Genomic DNA, 21,250 nt, shown 5'->3' on the forward strand with positions numbered 1-21,250 from the left:
TAATAAAATGTCAATTTGAAATGAAACAGATGCTGAATTGAAGGAGAAAAACAACAACAAAAAAACAACCTTGTTGCAAAAAGCATATTGATTACCTTCAGCCTCTTCTCTCAGGGAGTATTGATGCCTATCACCAATCTTACAGAAGTCAGTGCTCAGGGTCTGTGGGGAGTGGCACAAGGAAAGGAAACCTGAAAGATGAGCAAACGCTTGTATGAATAAAAGCTGCTTCACTCTTAATATGTTTTAGCAGATATTGTGTTTATTTCAGCTGGAAAATCCTAGTTATGTCTCAATTTGCTTCTTTCTGTGTCGGGTGTGCTCCATGCAAACCTACACAAAGCTCTAAAGTACACACAAGAGGGAGGTGAAGATATTTTTAAGCATATACACTAAAGCAGTTGCATTTTGCTTATTGCAGTACTCTGTCTCACTGAGTAGATCTTATCAATCAGGTTCAGCGATCCTGCACACCTCATCTATAAAATACTGAAATATTAATGAATCGACTGCAGGCTCCACAATCAAATACTTTGTAAATGTGATTTTTCCAGGTTGTCCAGTATTTGGTCACGGTGGGACAATGATGTATGTAACAAGTTATTCCCTGACAACAAGACAACATGGGGATTCATCGATTCCTCAAATTAATAAATAGAAAATCAACATAATATCTATAAATAGTTTCATTTAAAAAATAAAATATTTCAACTATTTTTCTGGCAGCTAGTAAAGAGAAGGCACATGAATAAAGAGGCAGCCATACAAACGATTCAGTCATATGCATTCAGAATAAAATCAACACTATGTTAGCCAAATGTAAAGAATAACTAGTAAAAATGGCACATTCGTGTTGTGTACTGTCTTTGAAACATCGGGCTGGTCTGAGTATTTCTCAAACTGCAGAGGGTTTCATCTCCAGGGCTGACACAGAATCCAACAAAATACAAAAATAACCAGTGGGCAGCAGTTCTCTGGGTGAAAATGTCTTGTTGGAGTCAGGGGTCAGAGAAGAGTGGCCAGGCTGCTTTGAGTTGACAGAACGGCAACACTAACTCAAATAGCCACTCATTACCACCAAGGTGTGCAGAAACAATCCGCGTGCAGAACATGTCAAACCCTGAAGCTGATGGGCTGCAGCAGCAGGTGACCACACACTGGGTGCCATTTCTGTGACAACGAAAAACCAGAAAACGGATGCCACAGTTCAAACGGGTTCACATAAACGGGACAATAGAAGATTGGAAAACTGTTTCTTGATCTGGTAAGTCTCAATTACTGCTGTCACTTTCAGATGGGCGGGACAGAATTTGGTGTCAAACAACATGAAAGCGTGGATCCATCCTGCCTTGTATCAACACCTCAAGCTACTGCTGCTCGTGGTGCGATGGTGGTCGGTGTGTTTTCTTTGCAACCTTTGTGGGCGAAATATCAATTGAACGCCATTAAAATGCCGCAGCCTACCGGAGTATTGTTGCTGACCGTGTCCATCCTTTCATGACCACAGTACCCATTTGGGAAGGCTACTTCCAGTACACAATGTCACAGAGGTCGAACTATCTAACATTGTTTAGCATGGACTTAAATCTAGATCTATTGTTTTGTTTGTTCCAAGATACTTTGGTTCGCATATTGTCATGCAGGCCCAGAACAAGAGAGATAATTATAGTAATAATCTATATCAATAAATTGCTTAAATTATTGAGATGAAAAGCACTCCCCCCCCCCCCCCCCCAGACATTTGAATGACCCTCTCCGTCATTTCATCTTGGCACCAATCCTGTTGTAATGATTCATTGATACATTCATCTTTTATCCCCTCTTCATCCAGTGCTGGAATGTGGCCCAGCTGACATCAGCAGGAATATAGGTCCAACTAAGATAAGCTGTCAATACTTCACGGGGCTAATATGGTGAGAGAAACAATCGACTACTTGCACCTGCAGGTCATGTAGCATCAACAATGAACCTCACAGATACGTCTTTGACCTGTGGGTGAAAGTCACACCTAAGCTATTTATATATTTTCAATTACTATAGATAGTGTAGACCGCGGTGAGTGAAATCATGAGGAAGTGGTTCCTATACACCGCACACCAGCCCGCTTCACATTGGAGTGGTTTATATACACACAAATACTGAGGGGCTACTAGCTCTAACATACCATGAATATTAGGTGATAAACATATTAAACACCTAACACACTCTGTCGCTACCTGTAGCATGCCTCTGAAGTGGAAGGAAGTAACCTTTCAGAAGAAAGGCCAGAACCGACAACACCAGATCTGTTTCAAATAGATCCCCTCCCACTAAAATACAATGACACATGGCATATTTATCATTCTTTTTAATCTTGCAAGAAAGAACTTTTCATTACTTTAGATTTAAAGCACGTCCTGAATGGAGAATGAAAGTTGTGTAAGCTTAAATTCTAGTGGTAATACTGTTTTGTTCATTTTGACAAAAATATCCAAATGACGATATCAAACTGAGTTGTTTTCTTCTGGTAAACCAGTTTTTCCTCTGAAAGTCCAAAAATATGCATGGAGCTATTAATGTGACAGTTGAAGACCGTCTCTTTCTTTGTTTGCCCTGTGACAGACTGGATGGATTGGAAACCTGTCCAGAATGCTCCCTGCTTTTCTTTATATAGTTTGGCTGGATTGGCCACGACGTCCCAGATTGGACAAAGTAAAATAGAAGATGGATGGAAACAAGGTGAATAATTTAAATGATCAACACAAATTAAAAGCTGAACAAGACAAAATAGTGCACGTAGGAGAAGTGTAGCTCCTCTCAAGAAACTGCTGCAATACAAAACTGCTTAACCTGTGTGTGTGAGAGAGAGCCAGAGTGTGGGAACAGTATTCCTGTGGGCAGAGGAGCCAACATCAGAGTCAAGACACGTTTTTGTGGAAGTGAAATTACGGTGGCAGCAAATGTACAGTGTCAACTAAAAATCTGTCTGGCTTCAGATTTATGAGGTAAATAGAATGTACTATTCAAGGTTGAAATTAATTGTGAGTGTAGTGAACATTTATACCTTTAGCCTTTAGGAGGCTGTGGTTGTCCACAAGCTTTAACCTCCCTGAATTCTGAGCGAGCCATGGTGAGCTTTGGGGTTAACTCGAATTACTCAACAACAAACCACAAGACTGAGCTGACAACACAGGGGCTTAAGTATTTCTTCTATTTTAAAAAATGTCTTACAAACAGCGAGTGTTAATACATCGAATAAAGCTGTGATTACTTAATACTCACCGGAAATGGCAACCGGAAGCAGTTACCATGTTGAGGACTCTTAATATCGCCTTCTCTCATAAGTTCCATGAGTCATGTTTTGCAAACTGTTGCACTCATTTCTTCTTCTCATTTTTTCCATAAGTCTAGAAAATGTGTGGTCAAGTAATGTCTGGGATCAAACAGTGGAACATGTGTTGCGCTGAAGTAAAGACTCTACCAACAGGGAAAACATGGTTCTGCTTTCGGTTTTTTTCGGGGCCGTCCACACCAGCAAGACGGTTTCGAGCTGCAGAAGCTACTCACGCTAGTTAGCCGGAGTAGCAGGACCAGAGACCCAGAGAACTACAGTTATATAGAAGTTTATGAGTAGGAGTCTACTTCTAAATTTCTATATCATAGACATTAAAATGTATATGTGTATATGTCTATGTTCTATATGCTCTGTCTTCATCTGCGTTTTTGGTGTGTTTGGTGAGTCACAGCGCCCCTAAAGGCCTGGCATGTGTACTACATGCCCTGCAGCCTCGTGTTGAGCCGTGTTTTTAGTGAGATGTGGACGGAAGGTTTTTTTGGAGAACCTCGGGGAGAAAAAAGATCGTTGTGCCTGGTGTGGATGTGTGAGTTTATTCAGATCCATTAATGCCGGTGAAGAAAAAAGCAAAAAGTCCCTCTATAGTTCGAATAGCTATTTTTTTCCCCATTATTTTACTTTAGCAATCAGTAGATTTCATAACAAAGAACTTTATCTGGTGTGTCACGTCCAAAACAAAAAAAGGATACTTAACACATACCTCAAGTTGTTCTCCAAGAGTGTTCATCTCCCAATCAGAAGCAGGTTCGATTCCCATCTCCATCTGTCCACATGCCAAAATGAGCAAGACACTGATCACCAAACTGCTCCCAATGGATGGATTAAGCGCCCAGCATGGCGGCTGCCTCCATTGGTGTGTGAATGTGTGTCTGAATCGTGGACAAATGTGCTTAACAAAGTAAAGCACTTTGAGACTGCTCAAGAAGTAGAAAAGCGTTATTTAAGTGAAATACATTTACCATTGTACCATCTTACACCACAGTAAAACAGTATTGTTGAAAGTGATACTATCCAGTGTTACGATATGTTTCGATAATTTATCTCTCCGATGTTTTGGCACAAATTCAATAATTTCTGCTTTACTTGAGTTCAGAGACAGAAAATTACAGCTCAGCCAGGATGTTATGGCTTTAAGACAAGCTTCTAGTTTGAAAAGTTGATCAACGTTCATCGGATTTCATTAATACATATGTATTGTCTGCATACTAATGGAAGTTAAAGGAGTGTTTCCTAATTCTATTACTTTCAATAAGCATGTATAATGTTAAAAGTATGGGTCCCCTAAGACAGAACCCTGTGGAACTCCGTGGTTAACTTTAGAAAGCAGTTTAATGACGTTCCTTTAAACTTGTTGTTTTGTTCAGAAACAAAACACGGAAAAACAAAAAACCCGAGATGGTGGCTTCATACAAACGTGTGCTGATACGTTAAGAAAACTATTAATCTTTGTTAGTTTGCGGTGTTGCCGTGGGCGCAGTGCAGCTCGCTGGGCGGGTCCTGAGACGCTCCTGCTGGACGGTTCCGGCGTCACAGCGACAGAGGAAGCGCAGGCGGGCAGGCAGGCAGGCAGGCAGGCAGCTCGGAGCGGGTGTTGGCAGGAGGAAACGGTATGCAGCTCGGATTGTTGTCTTCCTCCCTCGGCTCCGTCGCTTTCGTCTCCGGTTGTTTACACCGAGTGCAGCCCCAGTGAGGCACATTTTGCAGGGAGCAGGCAGGAGGAGGGGGGGGGGACGGAGAGTCATCCCGGCATGCCACACAAGCAGACGGCTGAAGCGGACAGCAGCTGAAGATGGCCACGGTGCGGATGGTGGGCAAAGTTACGGCCACACTTTTGGGAAGTGTTCGCGGTGTCGGACTCACCCGTCCGGCCACGTTTCTTCACCGGGTAAGGGCCGATCGACTCGACTCGTCCTCGGGTTTTTTTTACATTCCGCAGTTTAAAATCGTGTTTTTCTGCTCCGCGGTCGCGTTTCAATCGCTTAACTTCATTTGACAGCGACTTGTTTTCCTTTTCTACAACAAGTTTCTCACCGCTGACAATCGCATGAAAACTTCCCACTCAACACTTTTAATTGATTTTTAAAGTTACTTGGGATCACGTTAGTATTTCCTTCTAACACCATTTGTTGTGCTTGTGTCTCCAGTAATGTTCATTCGGGACAGGCAGGATCATAAATAATTCAAGTACATTACCTAACTCCACAGGGGGGTTAGGTAGTCTAATATGTCTGCATGACTGCACAATCCAATCACTCCTGCAATGTATGTATGGCTGATCTTGATTGTTGGATCACTTTGGGTGTTTTAGGACCATTTCTGTTACGATTTGTTGTGATTGCCCCAATAACAAACATTACATGAAGACCTAAAGTGTTTACGGTCCATCGAGGCAGTTATTTGCTATACCTCGGGTTGTAGTATTGACCAGAAGGCAGGATACCCTCCTGCACAGGTCAACAATCCATCCATATATTAAATAGATTGAAATTCTAATAAATATCTGTAGATGACCCAAAATTAGACTTTCAATGACACAATTGTTGATATGAGACTTAAAGTCTGCCCTGAAGATGTTTTTAAAGAATTGTGTGATTATGCACATCATAGCAACACTGGCTAGTTTATTAAGAATTGGTACTCTGAAATTATGGGCATAGTGATATAGAGTAATAGAACCCCAGAAATGATCTCCTTGTTCATCATAAGTTGGGACAATGCCAACCGCCTGGTTGGATGAGTGAGTAAGTATCTCTGAAATAATAAGAGCAATTTCATTTCAAAGTACCTGAAACTGACACAAAATGTACACCTTAAAGGAGGCTTGTTAAAGAGCCCGTTTTCTGATCTTTTCAAACCACGTAACAGTCACTTTATATTGCGTTCTATTATTCCTGAGCAGAAATGTAAATAAGTCACTTTTTGCCATGCCCTGATGTCTCTATGTGTGAATTCACTGCGCATTTTCTCATCATTACAGCTCTTCCTCATTCAATTGCCCTCCGAAGCCTCATATCAGTCCCTCGTTTGCAGAGAGAGACACTATGGTCAGATTCCTTAATATCCCTTTAAACCTAATGTAAGGTGCTTGCTTGCCTCCCAGACGGAATCATGAACATTGCCATCTATTCTGCAGGCTTCAGCGAAAAAGTTAGAATTGAATCACGTGTCTCTACTGTGCATTAGCAAGTGCTGACCTGTCGTCCTGTACAGTCATTCATCACTGAGCATCATACCAGGCGCTTCGTCAAGTGTGCGTGCAGGAGGACATTGCTGTTGAAAGTGAAACCCTGCATTGCATTGGTGCATCATAAGTTTTTTTTATCTAGTGGTTTCATTAATGAGCTGTTAAATGAAACATTTTTTTAAAAAAAGGATCTTTTATTATACCTTGCTTGAAAATTGCAGTGGTTGCAGGCAGCAGTATCCCAACTGGGCTTCATAAATCTCTCAGAGCAGAGCAGCATGCTTGCTGAACACGGCGGAGGTCCTCTCACACTGTGAACACCGGCATATAGTTTGTGGCATTGAAAAGGAAATGTATCTGTCAGATGGTGGAAGCTGTCGTGACTCACTCCTGCATGGACGAGTGATTCAGATAAAGTTTTATTTTTAGACTGAATCGTATATACAGATGCAGCTGTAGCTTCCCTGTTTATTCCAAAAGGGTCCTGAACCAGCAAACTGAAGCTCGACTTTAAAAATGTGAACTTGCTATGATTCGAAAACGGATACGTTTCTTAATCAACATGAGCATCCCCCGGCATGTGCCCCACCAGTCATTTTCTTTTGCTTAAAAACAAACAAAGGTAATTTGAACCTAATTTCAAGGCGCATAAGTTTATTATTTTCATGCGCTCAGTGTGCATTGCTCATTTCAAGCTTGTATATCATGGGTGGATGAGGTTTTGGAAACTTTTCTCATTACTAAATGACGGCTATAAAGTTTGAAGTGAAAGATGGGAGCGACATGCAAGAAAAGTCTCGGTAATTACATGGTAAGCATCTTTAACCTCAAGTCTCTATCACGGTGATGCTCGCTGCAAGCTGCTGTCTGGCAAAGTATTCGTTTCTGGGAAGATAGATTTCGGATATCAAATAGACTGGACCCTTATGTAATATAATTTATGACAGACATTTATGAAACTCTGGTCTCTGAATGCATGTACATCGTAGCTGAAAAAATAAAAAAATTCAGAAAGAAGTGCTGCAACACTGCAAGCAAATAAAAGAGCAGTTTCTGGCAGATCTCTCGCCGTTCTAAACAGACCCAGAATGCAAGTTCTTGGTTTTGTGTGAGCCTGTGTTTCATGAACTGCAGAAATGAATAGATTTTAACCCAATCCGGGGGTCACTCAGAGGTCACACACACTGGTTGCTGTGAATTAGAAAATGAAACATCGGTTAGGAAGTCTGGGCGCTCAGGACCTGCTTAACTTGCAAATCCCTGCTATAAATCCCTGGTTCATGACCCCCAGCCCCCCAAACAGTAATCATGATACAGTGTCGGTAGACAAATTGAGTAATGAGCAACCAATGGCGTAACCTCCTCAGAATTCATATGTCATCTGGGCCTGGGACACTGTCCTATTGCTGTCACATCTGTAATACACTCGGAGGATGAATCGGTACACAGGAGGAAAACATTGCCAGTGTAAACACTCATTCAAACAGCGACCAGTGTTTTATGCCAGCTTTTGATGCTTCTGTCAAGTGTTATCTTTCTCTTCTCCAGTGTATATAAAATGAAAAAAGGATCAATTCTCCCGAGGGAGAGGAGTGCTACAAAAAGCCTTTACTGGGAATGTCCAATCTTAACTCTAACACATAAAGCAGCTCTGGCATTTTTGGCAACGTGTTTGTGGTGAAAGAGTCTTTATAGAGTGAAGCAAATTGAGCACTATTATGGGAGCAAACCTTGGCCCTGTGTATTGAATTAGGTTATTATATTTTGTGTATTGGTGATTTTGTTTCTACAAAGCCTGAAGCAAACTTTACAAGCCACCTGTACCTTAACTGGAAAAAGACACTTTAGATGGTCGACTGCCTTGAATTTGTGACAATGCTGCATGTTACAAAGTCAATACTTTACAGTTTTAGTGTGGCTGTCATGTTGTTTTGCATTTGCACGAGCTGCTTAATAAACCGTCAATCCCAAACATGTCAACAGCGCAGCCGAGACGAATGTGACGGACGTCTTTAACAGATGGCTCGCTCCATCTGCTGTCTACCACGCTGTATCATCTGGGCTGGCATCATTAACGACGGAGGACGTTTAATCTCATCAAAACTCAGTCAAGTCTCTGTCGTGCCATGAGTTGATGTCTGTTATTTGGACAGCTTCCACTGGAATGTGAGCTTCAGGTGATGGGTGACATATTGAGAAAAGTGTGGCTGGAATTTTTCAGCGCAGTGTTGTAGTCCATACATATTTTAAACCCAATATCCTGAACTGTGTAGAAACGGAACAGCCCAGCAGCTGAGTGTGACGATGACTTGCTTTTATTACCTTGCTTACACAGAACCATCTGTGTGTGTGTGTGTGGGGGGGGACTTTTTGCACTTTTATTATACCAGTCAGTTTACAATCAAAGAAATGTCTTAGAAAAACAAAACAAGAAGTCCACCGCTCTCAGCTATATTATCAGCTTTTGTTTGCTTTTTATTTTCTGTTATGACACGTTGGTGAGCACGCTCGCCTCAAAGCAAGAAGGTTGTGTGTTCAAATTCCGGGCTGAGGCCTCACTCTGTGGAGTTTGCATGTTTTCTCGGTGTGAGTGTGTGTGTTTCCTCCGGGTTAGGGTTTTTCAAAGGATACTCAGGTTTTCCATGATATTGACTTGACAACCTGTCTGTGATCATCACCTGACATTGACTCCACCCCCCCCTGCGAGCACCAATGGGTTAAAGCAATACGTTTGCACAGATTCAGTGCTTCATGTTTCAGATGACGTCACGGTTTCAGGTTTCATCATCATGTCATACACTTTCTAAAGGAGTGAGTAAAACTTATTTTTCAAATGTGATATCAAGTAAGAATAGCCTCAACCATAGTTTTAAAAGTGCATGGGATCCAAGAATGAGCAGGTAATAAGTCAATATTAAGTGACCACAAATTGCATTCAGAACAGATTTTATTTTTGTAGGTACACTTGTACAAAATAAGGTTGTTTGCGATCCTTGTGAGACCTTGTGTAATCCCCGACTGAGCCCATGAGACATGGCTCTGTGGGGACCACGTGATCCTTTCCATGAAGATGGTTATTAGCATACTGGTTGGATTTGTCTTCAATCAATTAATTCAGTCAACACAGGCAAATCTGTATTTGTATTAAGCCTTCCTCATGCCGACAAAGTCACCAACTTCATTTCTCCTGCGGCTCTAAACCTGTAGGTTACAGTCAGATGCTCATTATTGGACTGTCTGTAGGCCAACAAACTGGGAGAGCCGAATATTTCAACTTGCATGTAAACTTTTGCACCCCTTCGTCGATGTTTTATGCATATTTCAGTTGCTTGGCTTCATTTCTCCATCTTGAGTTCTTCTGTGAAGCCGTTTCAGGCCAGACTTTGGAGATGATGACACTGCTGGACATCCTCTGACTTGGAAGCCACATACACAACATGATGTGTCTTTCGTCTGATGCAACAAGGCTTCTCGGATGACCACTACCTCTTCAACATGGCACATTTCTTTGTGCTTCTTCAAAAGGGCTGGATCAGGACACACTGAAACCTTGTCTGCTTTAAAAGCTTTGCCTGGAGGAGATGTTGGTGATGCGGCACGTCTGCCTTGTGTCATGTTGCTGCACCGAGTCTCGCCATGGTGCTCGACATAGCGATCGTCCACAAACCTCACCTTGTCGGCAGACTTTTTGTGTTCCTTATGGAGAAGGGCTTCTTCCACGGCTGGTTCTGCTTGAAACTGTTTTAATTGTATTTTTTTCAAATATTTATTGTCATTTGTCTGATATACCTGTTTAATTCCACACCTGACACTCTTTACATGTGTCCAAATCCAGTTTCTCAATCAAACATGCACTTTGATTGGTTACTATCTTTGCTGTGGTAAACATGTAAGGGAATATAAGTGATCTATTGTAGTAATGTCACCGCAGCAACAATAGGTGGCAATGTGCCTTCCTCCAGCTTGTCAACATTTGGCCATTTCTTGTTGATAGACACGGTCACAATGTCTCTGTCAGTTTAAAAAGGAACTCCACCGGTTTTTGTCGTGTTTACAGTTCATAGTGAGTAGATTTCTTTTGTCTGAGCTCTGGTTAAATTTTGAGATGCCGCTCATCTTCTGGGTCTATTCCGTTTCTACCCTGTTCATGGTGGTGGGGTGCGGGTGCCAAAACCAACGAACTATGGGCGAGGGCAGGGCACACCCTAGGCAGGTCGGCTTAAAGCATATGCACAGTCGAGAGACACCTCATCCTGTTCCAGTCTGACTGCTCTGTTTACATACAGGAGATCAGCATTCAAGCGCAGTATCTGGGTGTGTCGGTCCAACTGAGAAAACTTTCAGTTGAGCTGCCATGTTTACATGCACTTCTAAAGTCCTTTTTTTTTTTTTTTTTTAATGGATGATGCATTCATTTGTTGTTGTTGTTGGATTTTTTTGTAATGTGTCGCATAAGCAGAGTGAGGAATCTTGCTGAATCTGTGAAGGTGCCTTGATAAATTGACAGATAAATTGACAGTATTTGAAGAATGGTCACTCTAACTACTGTGCGACTTAAAAGTCTCTCCTTTAGTCGGTTTGTATTTTGTTATTTGATGGGAATGAAATAATCACATTTAAATGTTATTTACTTGGTATTCACGTACATGTTTGTAAGAAACATTGGTGGAAATGTAAAGGCTTTGTATTTACCTGCCTTCTAAGTGAATAGTGCATTGATTTCAATGTAGCCTTAATAAATGTGATTTAATGTTTCGAGCATCGTTATCATCCGGAGGTGTATGAACATATTTTATGAAGAACGAAGTGTTTGGCAGAACAATACAAGCAATAGGTGTAGTAATAATGAGCGTGCTAAGATAAAGGTACTTCACAAAGGTCGCACAGTAATTTGTGACGGCTCACAGCACCATAAGATGTTGATAACAGCCAGAGAAAGTTGTGTGTTCATCAGAAGAAGCAATTCAGCGAGACTCACAGTGGACTCATTTTAGCTCTAGATTGCTTTTAGCTATCCTCATGTGACCCAGTGATGAAGCATTGCTCAACTATGGGTGACCACAGAGGAGCTGTTATTCACTCAAGCTGGGCGAGGCAAGGTTTTTGTCCATACTTCTCATTGTAGTTATATTTAGAAAAGTCATTTGTTGCTGCTTTTTATTGAAGAGGTTTTAGCTCCTCCATTAAACCTGGCTGGTGCGGAACTATAATCCCTAAGTTGATCTCATGCTCTTTGTTTCCTGTCTCGACATTCAGGTCCTTCATCGTGGTTCGCTGGGTTGAAGGCTGCAGCACTTTTTGGTGGGAGAGTTTTGAGTCGGGGGTTGATAGGGAAAATCCTGTCTTAGTGACGGTTAACTGAGAGAGTAGTGCTCCTAATAATGAGTCCCTCTTGTGTTTGGCATCCTGCACCACCCACTTTAGTTACAACAGAGACTCAGATCAAAGTGTTTCCTCAAATAATCACCCTTATCTCCTGATGGAAGTGGTCCACTTGAAAAACTGTCGGGAAGCTGGGCGAATGAGTAAAATGTGGATTTTGATTTATTGTTTCCAGTTTATTGGTTTGATTTTTGTTACTAACGTTCCGTTGGTCTGCACAATCTGAGGCTCGTTGTCGTGTAGCATGTTGCTCTGCAGGCCTCCACTTCCCACGGTACTCTCTCTTCTCGTACACCAAAGTGAGCCAGGTCATTAACTGGCAAAGAGAAGATGGATGGTTCAATGCAAATCATTTTCATGGTAGAGTGCTGGCTGTTCTCAATCACGATGGCGATGGAGAGTAATTCAATTTCTCTTCGGGCAGCCTTCGTTTTTCACCCCAGCCTCTCCCCTCCATATAACACTTTGCCCTTTTTCTCTTTTCGCTTCCAGTTGTGTTGGTGAGGCGCGATAAGTCATCTTATGGTCACGTGAGCATCTATAAGCCCTTTCCCTTCCCTTTTAGTCCTGTCAAGTCTTTGGTGCGAGAGGCAGTTTCTTCCGGGAGGACAGAGTTCCTTCTGATGCAAAAGGCCATATCTCAGTTGTGACAGGACTCATAATGGAGTGACCCACTGAACGTCTGCGGGGAAGAAAAAAAAAATAGTCTGTCTGTCACCACGATAAAACTGAGCCACGCTCCAGCAGGAAGCCGTGGCCTGCTTGAAGAAGGAGCTCCTCTCTCTCACCCAACCTCCCTGTTGATGTGGCATAAATAAGAAACAAGTTGCTTGAGGGGTAAATACACCTTCAGCTGATTGTTCTGTGGGAGAACAGTTGGAGGAAATGACTTGGTGATGAGGGCCAGACGCACAGTGTTGTTTCCCTGCAGCTCCAGATTGACTCCCAAAATGTGTGAAGGACAATAGATAGCGACACCGAGCACCCCGCACTCTGAATATTGATTAGCTGTGTAACCGGGAAGTGTGTTTTGTTTTGATAAGCAGGCGCATTTCCAATTAAGACGCCAATAATCGCAATTCTTAGGAGCAGCGACTTTGTCTGCAGGCTGAGCGTGTGTCTTCCAACATGAGACGGGCCTGGTCGCCCGTCACTTGTGTGGCACAGGCTCGTTCGACAACACAGTCTTTAAAACCTGTTGTGTGTTACAACCCCTTGTTGGGACTTGTGTCATTTCTTTGTGCGTCTGTGTCTTGTTGTGGGATACTGCTGATGAAACTGGGTTATGGATAATCTTTAACATTTTGATTCTTATCTTCAGTTTGTACAGTAATGAATGATTCCTGGTCACCTGCGTCTGCCACACACCTTTTGGGTCTTTAAAAGTTTAAACCTGAGACAGGTTGGACAAAGTTAAATCCCAAATTACTCTGATCAGATACCTCAAGTATTGTAGATACTTTCTTGTGGCGAAGTAGTCACTTTGTTTTTCTATCAATAGTCATCAGTATTTTTAATTACTGCCCCAGCCTGGTCTCTAAATATAATGAGTGCGAATAAACGCCTCTGGCATGGTACACGTTACCGTGTTAGAGTGCAGTTAGTGATGACAAGTTAAAACTATGGGGTTTTTTTTGTTTTGTTTTTTACAAAGTTCAGATTCCTCTGGAAATTTTCTTACGTCTTTCTTCCCTTATTGACGCATTTCCGTACTGTTGGGATCATCAACCCCTGCTGTTACTACTGCGTTTGCTCTGTGTCTGTCCTAGTCAGCTGTGGTCTGCTGAGGCTCCACGTGACCATAATATCAATAGTAGATGAAATAGGATGAATGTACAGACATGGTTTATGAAAACATTTAAACAAAACTACCTTTTCTACATTTGATGAGAGAGATGATATTTATAGGGACTCATTTTAGATATTTAACACTAAAAACACTGCAATTTTCTTTCTCAAATGTCAAGAAAACAGCCATAGAGAGCTGCCAGTTTGGTTGATCCTGATGAACATTATCAGACATATTCCATATGTGGGTGTAAGGGGCTCGGGACGCTCGTCTGATGCCTTATGTGTTACAAACACACACGCACACACATTGTACAATGTATAGGGACCAAGAGTGCTATGAATATATGACATCATATAACATGGCTCTGCTAGAATAATGTATTTTTAATGCTGGTGCTCTGCATTACAAGTGCCTCTGGAGCTGTCCTTTATCCAGGTGAGAACCCAGAAGGGTCAGTATTTACAGTGCAGTGAATTCCAGTAATAACAGAGATCAGGGGCCAGGCTCGGGAAATGGACTGTTATTTATCAAACTGCTCTAAAGCTGTATGGTCTGCCAAAGTAGCCGCATTCTGTTGCTTTACTGTGTGACTGGTAATGTGTATAAACTGTGGAGGCAGTCGGCTGTTGAATTGACTTACACACACACACACAGACACACACACACACGCCCACATTCATTAAAGGGACAAACAATTCGCCCTTGCCCTTCATGCTTGGCTCCAGATCAGCTGTTTTCACATTACCACGGCATCACTATGTGGAGTGCAAACGTCACTTGATTCACTTCCCTGGTAATGTACTCCTGACATGACTTGTTTGCTAATGGGACTGGGCCGAATTTGCCTGTCCTTTCTGAGCACCGACTGTATGTTTTGAACCGCCTCTACCTGCTCTGTTCTCGAGAATGAGGCGATGTAGATACGGAAATGACATCGGCATTTAAATGGATTTCTCCGGCTCATTGACAGACGGGTAATGTATTAGCAGTAGAACATTATGTCTGAGTGGTGATTAAAAATAAGCTGTTTCCTATGCATCCCTTGGGCAATGTGGTTCAGCATCACTTTAGGATAGCAATACATCCAGGGGGAAAAAATGCTTTTGGTCATGTAGGCATGGCTTGGTTGCTAGAGCGAAGGTTGCAGATTGGATTCCCTTCTCCACCTGTCCACATGCCTAATTGTCCTTGAGCCCGACACTGAGCCACACTGGAAAAGCGCAATATAAGTGAAGTCCATTTATGTAAGATGTTTCCATCTTATTTATGAGATTGTAGCTGCTTCAATCGTCTTTTGCTTGTGACCCCATAAACAAAGCATGGCATGGTCCACCTCACTATTTCCTCTGGCGTATCTCATTGTAAATTCATAGTGTAACTGGGGAAATATCAGAAAAGTGTGTGTTTGCATGTGATGATGACACATCTTGGAACCTAGCCCTCCTCACGTAATCATCATTACTGTCATGACGAAGCTTCCTGAGGGGAAATCCTATATAGGCCAGGCCACATTGAGCATAATCGTTCACCATAAGTCAGTATGGGTTTCTTCACAAATCTTCATCCGGGTGATGAAACACTGGCCTGCTGGGTACTTAGACTTTAATAGTACCTTTTAAAAAGTTAATTCTTTGCGTGGTTTCTTTCTTGCGTTTTGAGGAAATCTAGAATAGTAGCTTGTGATTCAGCACTTTCTCGAAGGATGAACAATCCGTCATCAGCCCCCAAAGATGCATTTATGATGATGTTGGAGTAACCAGCGTATTCTCTACTGCCTTATGTAATATCAGCCGAAACGTGGATCTTTTTGGAGACGATTGCCCAACAAAAAAAAAAAAAAACATTCAAAATCAGAAGTCGGTTCCCAACACTTCCAGAAATTGAATAATACATAACCATATTAGACTGGGAAAGTAAACTTATTGGTTGAATGACATCACATAAAACACAATATAGCGGCACCGTCTCCCTTACCTCCCCCATGAAGGTTCCACACAATACCTGAGGGGCAGACCACATTTTGTGATAACAATCAAAATAATAATATAATAAAATATATGCTACATAATGTAATATTGATATAATAATACATGTATATTTAATGCAAAACCGCTGCTGCACCAACAAACACATTCATTCCATCTCTGAGTCTGTCTGTGGTGAGTGCTGATAAGAGCTGACAATAATCTACTAATATAGTGCTATTGAATCTATTACAACAGTAATATGATCATGTGTATTTCACTGCTGGAGATATTTTTTCTCCGATAAAATGTTCAGCATCAGCAATATCCCCATAGAGGCATAAAATATTGAAATGACAAGAGATGTATATGGCATTATTCATTCCTTGAAGTGTGCACGCAGACAGATACACAATGTGTCTTTATCGTCTACGGAGAAAAGTGCAGTGACTCACTGGGTCGATCCCTGGAAAAGGGAGCAGCTGACGAGACACTTCTGTTATCGGTTATCAGCCAATAAACTTCAGGAATAAGCAGTTATCAGAACAGTTGAAACGATGGCTATCCTGCGTCACCCAGTGTGGACACTGTGGGGGAGAATAATTACCTGTGGGTGTGTATTCAAAGTAAAGTTGACTGGGCGAGAAACGCTGAATGCTGAAGGAGTTTATTGCTGCACAATGCTGAAGGAGTTCCATGACGCTGTGGAGGCGAGCACTAGTCTCTGTGCTGTTGCATGCTGGGGCAGGTCCTGGTAAATAACAGGAGCGCCTCGGCAACAGACTAATGCCAGCAAAGTGCAGTACTGAGCGCCACAGGAGTGGTATTCACACTGTAACCTTGTTGTGGAAATGGTGTTTTTTCACTCTCCACCTCTTCTCCGTGTCCTCCATATCGGATCCATATGTATTACTTTTTTTCAATATTGTATTAAACCTACTTATTTAATATGAGACTTTGTTTTGCTGCAATTTTTAGGAAACGTGCACATTGAAAAATCATTTTATAGACGTGTTTATGGAGAGCTGGCGTAACCTAGAGGCTGGGTGGCAGATAGTTTTCCATTAAATTGTGCCATCTGGAGCTGTGACGGAAGCTGAGCAACTCAAATGTGTCTCTTTGGGATCACGTTGTTTGGCTCGTGTTTATTACACTTGTAGTTTGAGTTAATACAGTAATGTGTGTAAGGATTACGGCGGCTGTACGTGCATTGTGGGACTTTTCCTGTTTGGGTTGCAGTTAAAGCTGTTCTTCGTGGCACACGTCTGTTACTTACTACTGGGTGCGGTTTTTTTCCCCATTAGAGCCACGTCTTCTAACCAGTGGCGCATGAGGGACGGCACATCTGGCATGAATTGCTGTGCTTCCAGGCCCGTCCCTGCTTTCTCCCCCCCATGAAAATGGACGACTCCCTTGTTCCTCTTTAATGTAATATTGATTGAACAAACTCCCATCTGGGAAACAAGATGGAGTGTGTGTGTGTGGGGGGGGGGGGGGGGGGGGGGTGTGAGGGGGGTGACACCTCCTCGGCTGTCACTTGGATAAAGATGTGCACAAATTGGACCTCTTTGACCTTCATCTCAATAACAAACGCTATACGGGGGTCTGTTTTCTAAGATTAAAAAAACGTGGTTCAGCTTGAGGATATAGGTGCTATTTAAATCTGTTTGATCAAATTGCATGATTGATTTTTGTCCTGAATGTGAACTCATAATAGTAATAATAATAATAATTGTAACAGGATTTGGTGGGACATTTGGTGTGTAAAGCAGTGGGTTTGAATGTCAAGTCAATGTTGACTGGACATCGGAGGTTTCATTAGAAGTGGCAGGACCACACTGGGTGAATGTTAAATACAGGATACAGAAGTGCTCCTGCTGACTGGATAAGACTGAGCTCTTCCATACTGATTGCTTTCAACATAATCTGGAGAGTGGGAGAAGCTTCAGTCAGGGAGATACTACCTTTTTTTTTTTTCTTTTCAAACTGGGATACACCCTCGCATTTTAATTAGATTCTTCTTTTTTTTTTTTTTTTTTAAATAGCTGCCTGAAATTAATTGAAACATCATTCATCAATGAGGAAGCGGTGGTTTAATCGGTACTATCAGTGGGTCAGAAAGGAAAGTCAAAAGCATCTTAAAAGCCAGTGATTGTAACAGAAGAAGCACACATTAGTTTTAAAGCAGGTTGACAGCAGCGATTGGAGTATCTTGTTGGCAAAACGTTTCTGTGCTTATCTGGGTTTGTTTTTGTTTTTTTTAAAGCTTCCTATCGGGAGGATCTGAAGGTGTTTGCTTTTCAACTCCTGCTAAATGAACAGTTTACCGAAGGGGGGGGGGGGGGGGGGGGGGGGTGCATGAGAACAACCTGTAACCTGTTTGTTTTTCTTTCTTTCCTTGTAGGATCAGCACAGACTGCATCTTCTTAAAACTGGTCAAGCACTTTTCTGCACTGCACCTGCACCCTCTAGTGGTAATATTATGTTATTACACAAGTATGAACCGCTTCACATTGTGGCTTGGAAGAAAAGAAAATGCAAACTTGACCCTCTATAATTAGTTTTCCTCCCCGATCTATTTCAGAAGTGTCTCTGAAATACAAATATGGCCGCCTGGTTCTGGAGGTCCCTCTGCCGTCCAGGGACGAGCAGTGCCTGTTCTTCCTCAGGCCCATGCTGATGACTGTCGGCGACCTGATCGCAGACCTGCAGAAGGAGGACCCAGGAGCCGTGGCTTCAGTTCTCTCTCAAGGTGCAATACTGCTTCATGTGTGGGTGACACTGCGGCGCCGGGACGATGACTCACTGGAAGGCGTGCAGTCAGTCCGGTTTTGCCAGGTTGTGAGGAGGAAAGCTGATCAGCAGCACTGAGCAGTTTGGCCAGGTGCCTAATGAATATCATTTTACAAATCAGTTCTCTTCATCACTTTAGCAAGGTGGCTTGAATATCTACCCTGGAGATTGCTAGTGGTTAGCCAGTGTGATTTCATTGAAATTCACTTTTTAGTTTCAGCCATTAACAGCGTCCATTTGCAGTATAACAGGTGACTGATTCTCGGCACCTTCAAATAAAACATTGCGTTCAATGACCTATTACCCCAGGTTATGGCTTTAAAGGGGGATTCCACTGAATTTACAGATGGTGTGTTCACCGGCCTTGGAGACTGTGCACGTTTTTCTTTCCCATCTTTAAAGAGCTCACTATAGTTTAAACTAATCAAACGTCTTCCTGCAAGAGAGATGTTGTTGTTGCTTTGTTCTGACTTTCTGTCCAGAAGATGTTTCTATCATTAGTTTACTCCAGAGTTATTTTTGTGCCATTGACTATCATTTTATCCACAATAAAACATGTTCAGTTCAGAACTCTGTCTGAATTTTTGTGTTTGGTTATAGAGAGAGATTCCCGTTTTCTATGTATGTATTGATTCCCCTCAGTATTTTACTCTCGTCTATTTAACCGTCTCACCGTTGTTTTACTCCTGGTAGATGGAGAACGAGTTGCCAACACCACTCTGATCGACGCTCTGCTGGACAAGGACTTCCAGCTCGCCATCAACGCATCGGTCTATGATGTCAGATCTCCTGAGAAAAGTACGACATCCTTACATCTGGTTATTATGGCTCATCCCCTCTCACACGTCCGGTCCCCTCCTCATCCCATTCTTCTGTCTCTCCTGGCAAAGTGTCCACATCCAACGAGCATGGCCTGAGACTGGAGGACATGAAGCACGTCGTGCACCTTCTGCACACGGCGCTCCACCTGCCTGAACACCAGCTGCTCAAAGAGAGGCAGCTCCTGGAGAAACTGGACAACCTCAAGCAGGAGCTGTCGCCTCTGGAGAAGGTACGCCCGACGGAGACATGCCTCATTAATGTTGTCGCACACGACTCTCAAGACGCCCTTCTCGCTTTGCTTCCTGGCAGATGAAGGCGCAGCTCTCCCGTACGGCGGAGTTTCATAGCTCCAGGGCTTGCTGGACCGGCATGGCTGTCCTGTCTGTGCAGGGAGGCGCCCTGGCCTGGCTCACCTGGTGGGTCTATTCATGGGATGTCATGGAACCCGTCACCTACTTCATCACATACGGGACCAGCATGGGCGTATTTGCCTATTACATCCTCACCAAACAGGCAAGACTCCCACACAGCTGTACTTGCCTGAACCTTGAGCGAACTGAAGCCTCGGTCTAACCCTCCCAACAAGTCAAATCTTGTGATTTTGCTGATGCGAAACGGCTGACACGTGGCGTTTACATAAACGATTCATTATGACATATTTTCAATGCATCTAGTCTGTTAACTCACATGCCCAATGTGGAAGAGCAGATGTTTTGGTTCCCAGACAATATGCTTGCGCTCATTTGGCTTTGACAGAAGTTCTTCCCGTTATAAAAGTCTTCAGTTTTACCTCCTGCAAAGGTATTTTACTAAACTGATTATATTACAATTTAGCACTGTTCTACAATCAAAGCCATAGGTTTAAAAATATCGCAATAAATGTACAAATTCTGCATTCATGAAGAAATTGTAATGCATTTTAAAACCTTTGATTTCATATTTCAGGCCATATTTTCTGTAATGGAGAAATCAAAGGACCCCGAGTTGGACAGTTTTGTGTTAAACAAAGCTCCATTTAGACCTTATTGGAGAATTGCTGTTGAAGTGGCCCTAGAGCCTTTGAACGCTTGTTTTAAGGCAGCAATATATCATGTACAGGATTGTATGACAAAAAAACTGGTTAAACCAGTTTTCCAGTAGCCTTTGAACAGAAGAGTATCTTCCACCCAAAGTTATCGAAATAGTTTCATATCTATCATTGCAATAACTGTGACGTCGGACGTATTATCAGCTTCGGTCAGAAAACCAAAAGCCCATTGTCACGAGACTTCACAGTTGAAACCCAGTTGCCGAGTCATCGAGTGTACAGACGGTCTTGTAAAAGTAACTTACCTCTTTCTATCCCACAGGATTATGTTTACCCCGATGCTAAAGACAGGCACTTCCTGCGTTACTTCTACAAGGGGGCCAGCAAGAAAAACTTCAACGTGGCAAAATACAATGAACTGAAGGACCAGCTGGCACAGGTAGGGCTGGATGGGTCTCACGCACAGTAAGTCAAACTCCCCGTCTTACAAACTGTGATTATGTGGATTTTTTTTTTGTGTGTGTGTGTCAGGTTGAAGAGGACCTCCACCGTCTGAGATATCCCACTCAGCTCCAGCTTCCAGTGGACCAGATCCAGCCCAAGTGAAGCAAAGCCATAAACACGTCGGATCGACGCCTGCTTCATTTTGATAACGGCACCTTTTTAACCCAGAATCCATATTATTCCATTTTGATGACTATAATGCCAATTGTATCCTTGAGAAATACACTATGATCATGACAAATTAAAACATTATTTCCTGACACGAGATTGAATTGGTCTTCAATTAATCATCGGTATCTTTATATTTCACTCATTTGTGGTGGGACGCAAACGCATAAAAAGATCAGACACTTTTGTCACAAGACACATGATGGATGTTATAAAAACAATCTTTATCTGGAGAGAAAACCAGTGATTCAAATCTCATTGTGGTACAAAAATTATCACA

The 21,250-nt window shown here is 42.4% G+C and overlaps 1 protein-coding gene across 1 annotated transcript; it reads left to right on the plus strand.

Annotated features, from left to right (window-relative positions):
- Nucleotides 1-4,801: 4,801 nt before the first annotated feature.
- LOC308109850 (calcium uniporter protein, mitochondrial-like) lies at nt 4,802-21,067 on the plus strand. Its single transcript, XM_080463661.1, has 8 exons — nt 4,802-5,219; nt 18,061-18,130; nt 18,241-18,408; nt 19,143-19,247; nt 19,340-19,500; nt 19,581-19,784; nt 20,621-20,737; nt 20,830-21,067. The coding sequence occupies exons 1-8, from the start codon at nt 5,124-5,126 to the stop codon at nt 20,902-20,904; spliced, it is 996 nt and encodes a 331-aa protein (XP_080319787.1). The 5' UTR covers nt 4,802-5,123; the 3' UTR covers nt 20,905-21,067.
- Nucleotides 21,068-21,250: the final 183 nt, after the last annotated feature.

Source organism: Lipophrys pholis (genome assembly GCF_963383615.2).
Source record: "Lipophrys pholis genome assembly, chromosome: 5".
NCBI lineage: Eukaryota > Metazoa > Chordata > Actinopteri > Blenniiformes > Blenniidae > Lipophrys > Lipophrys pholis.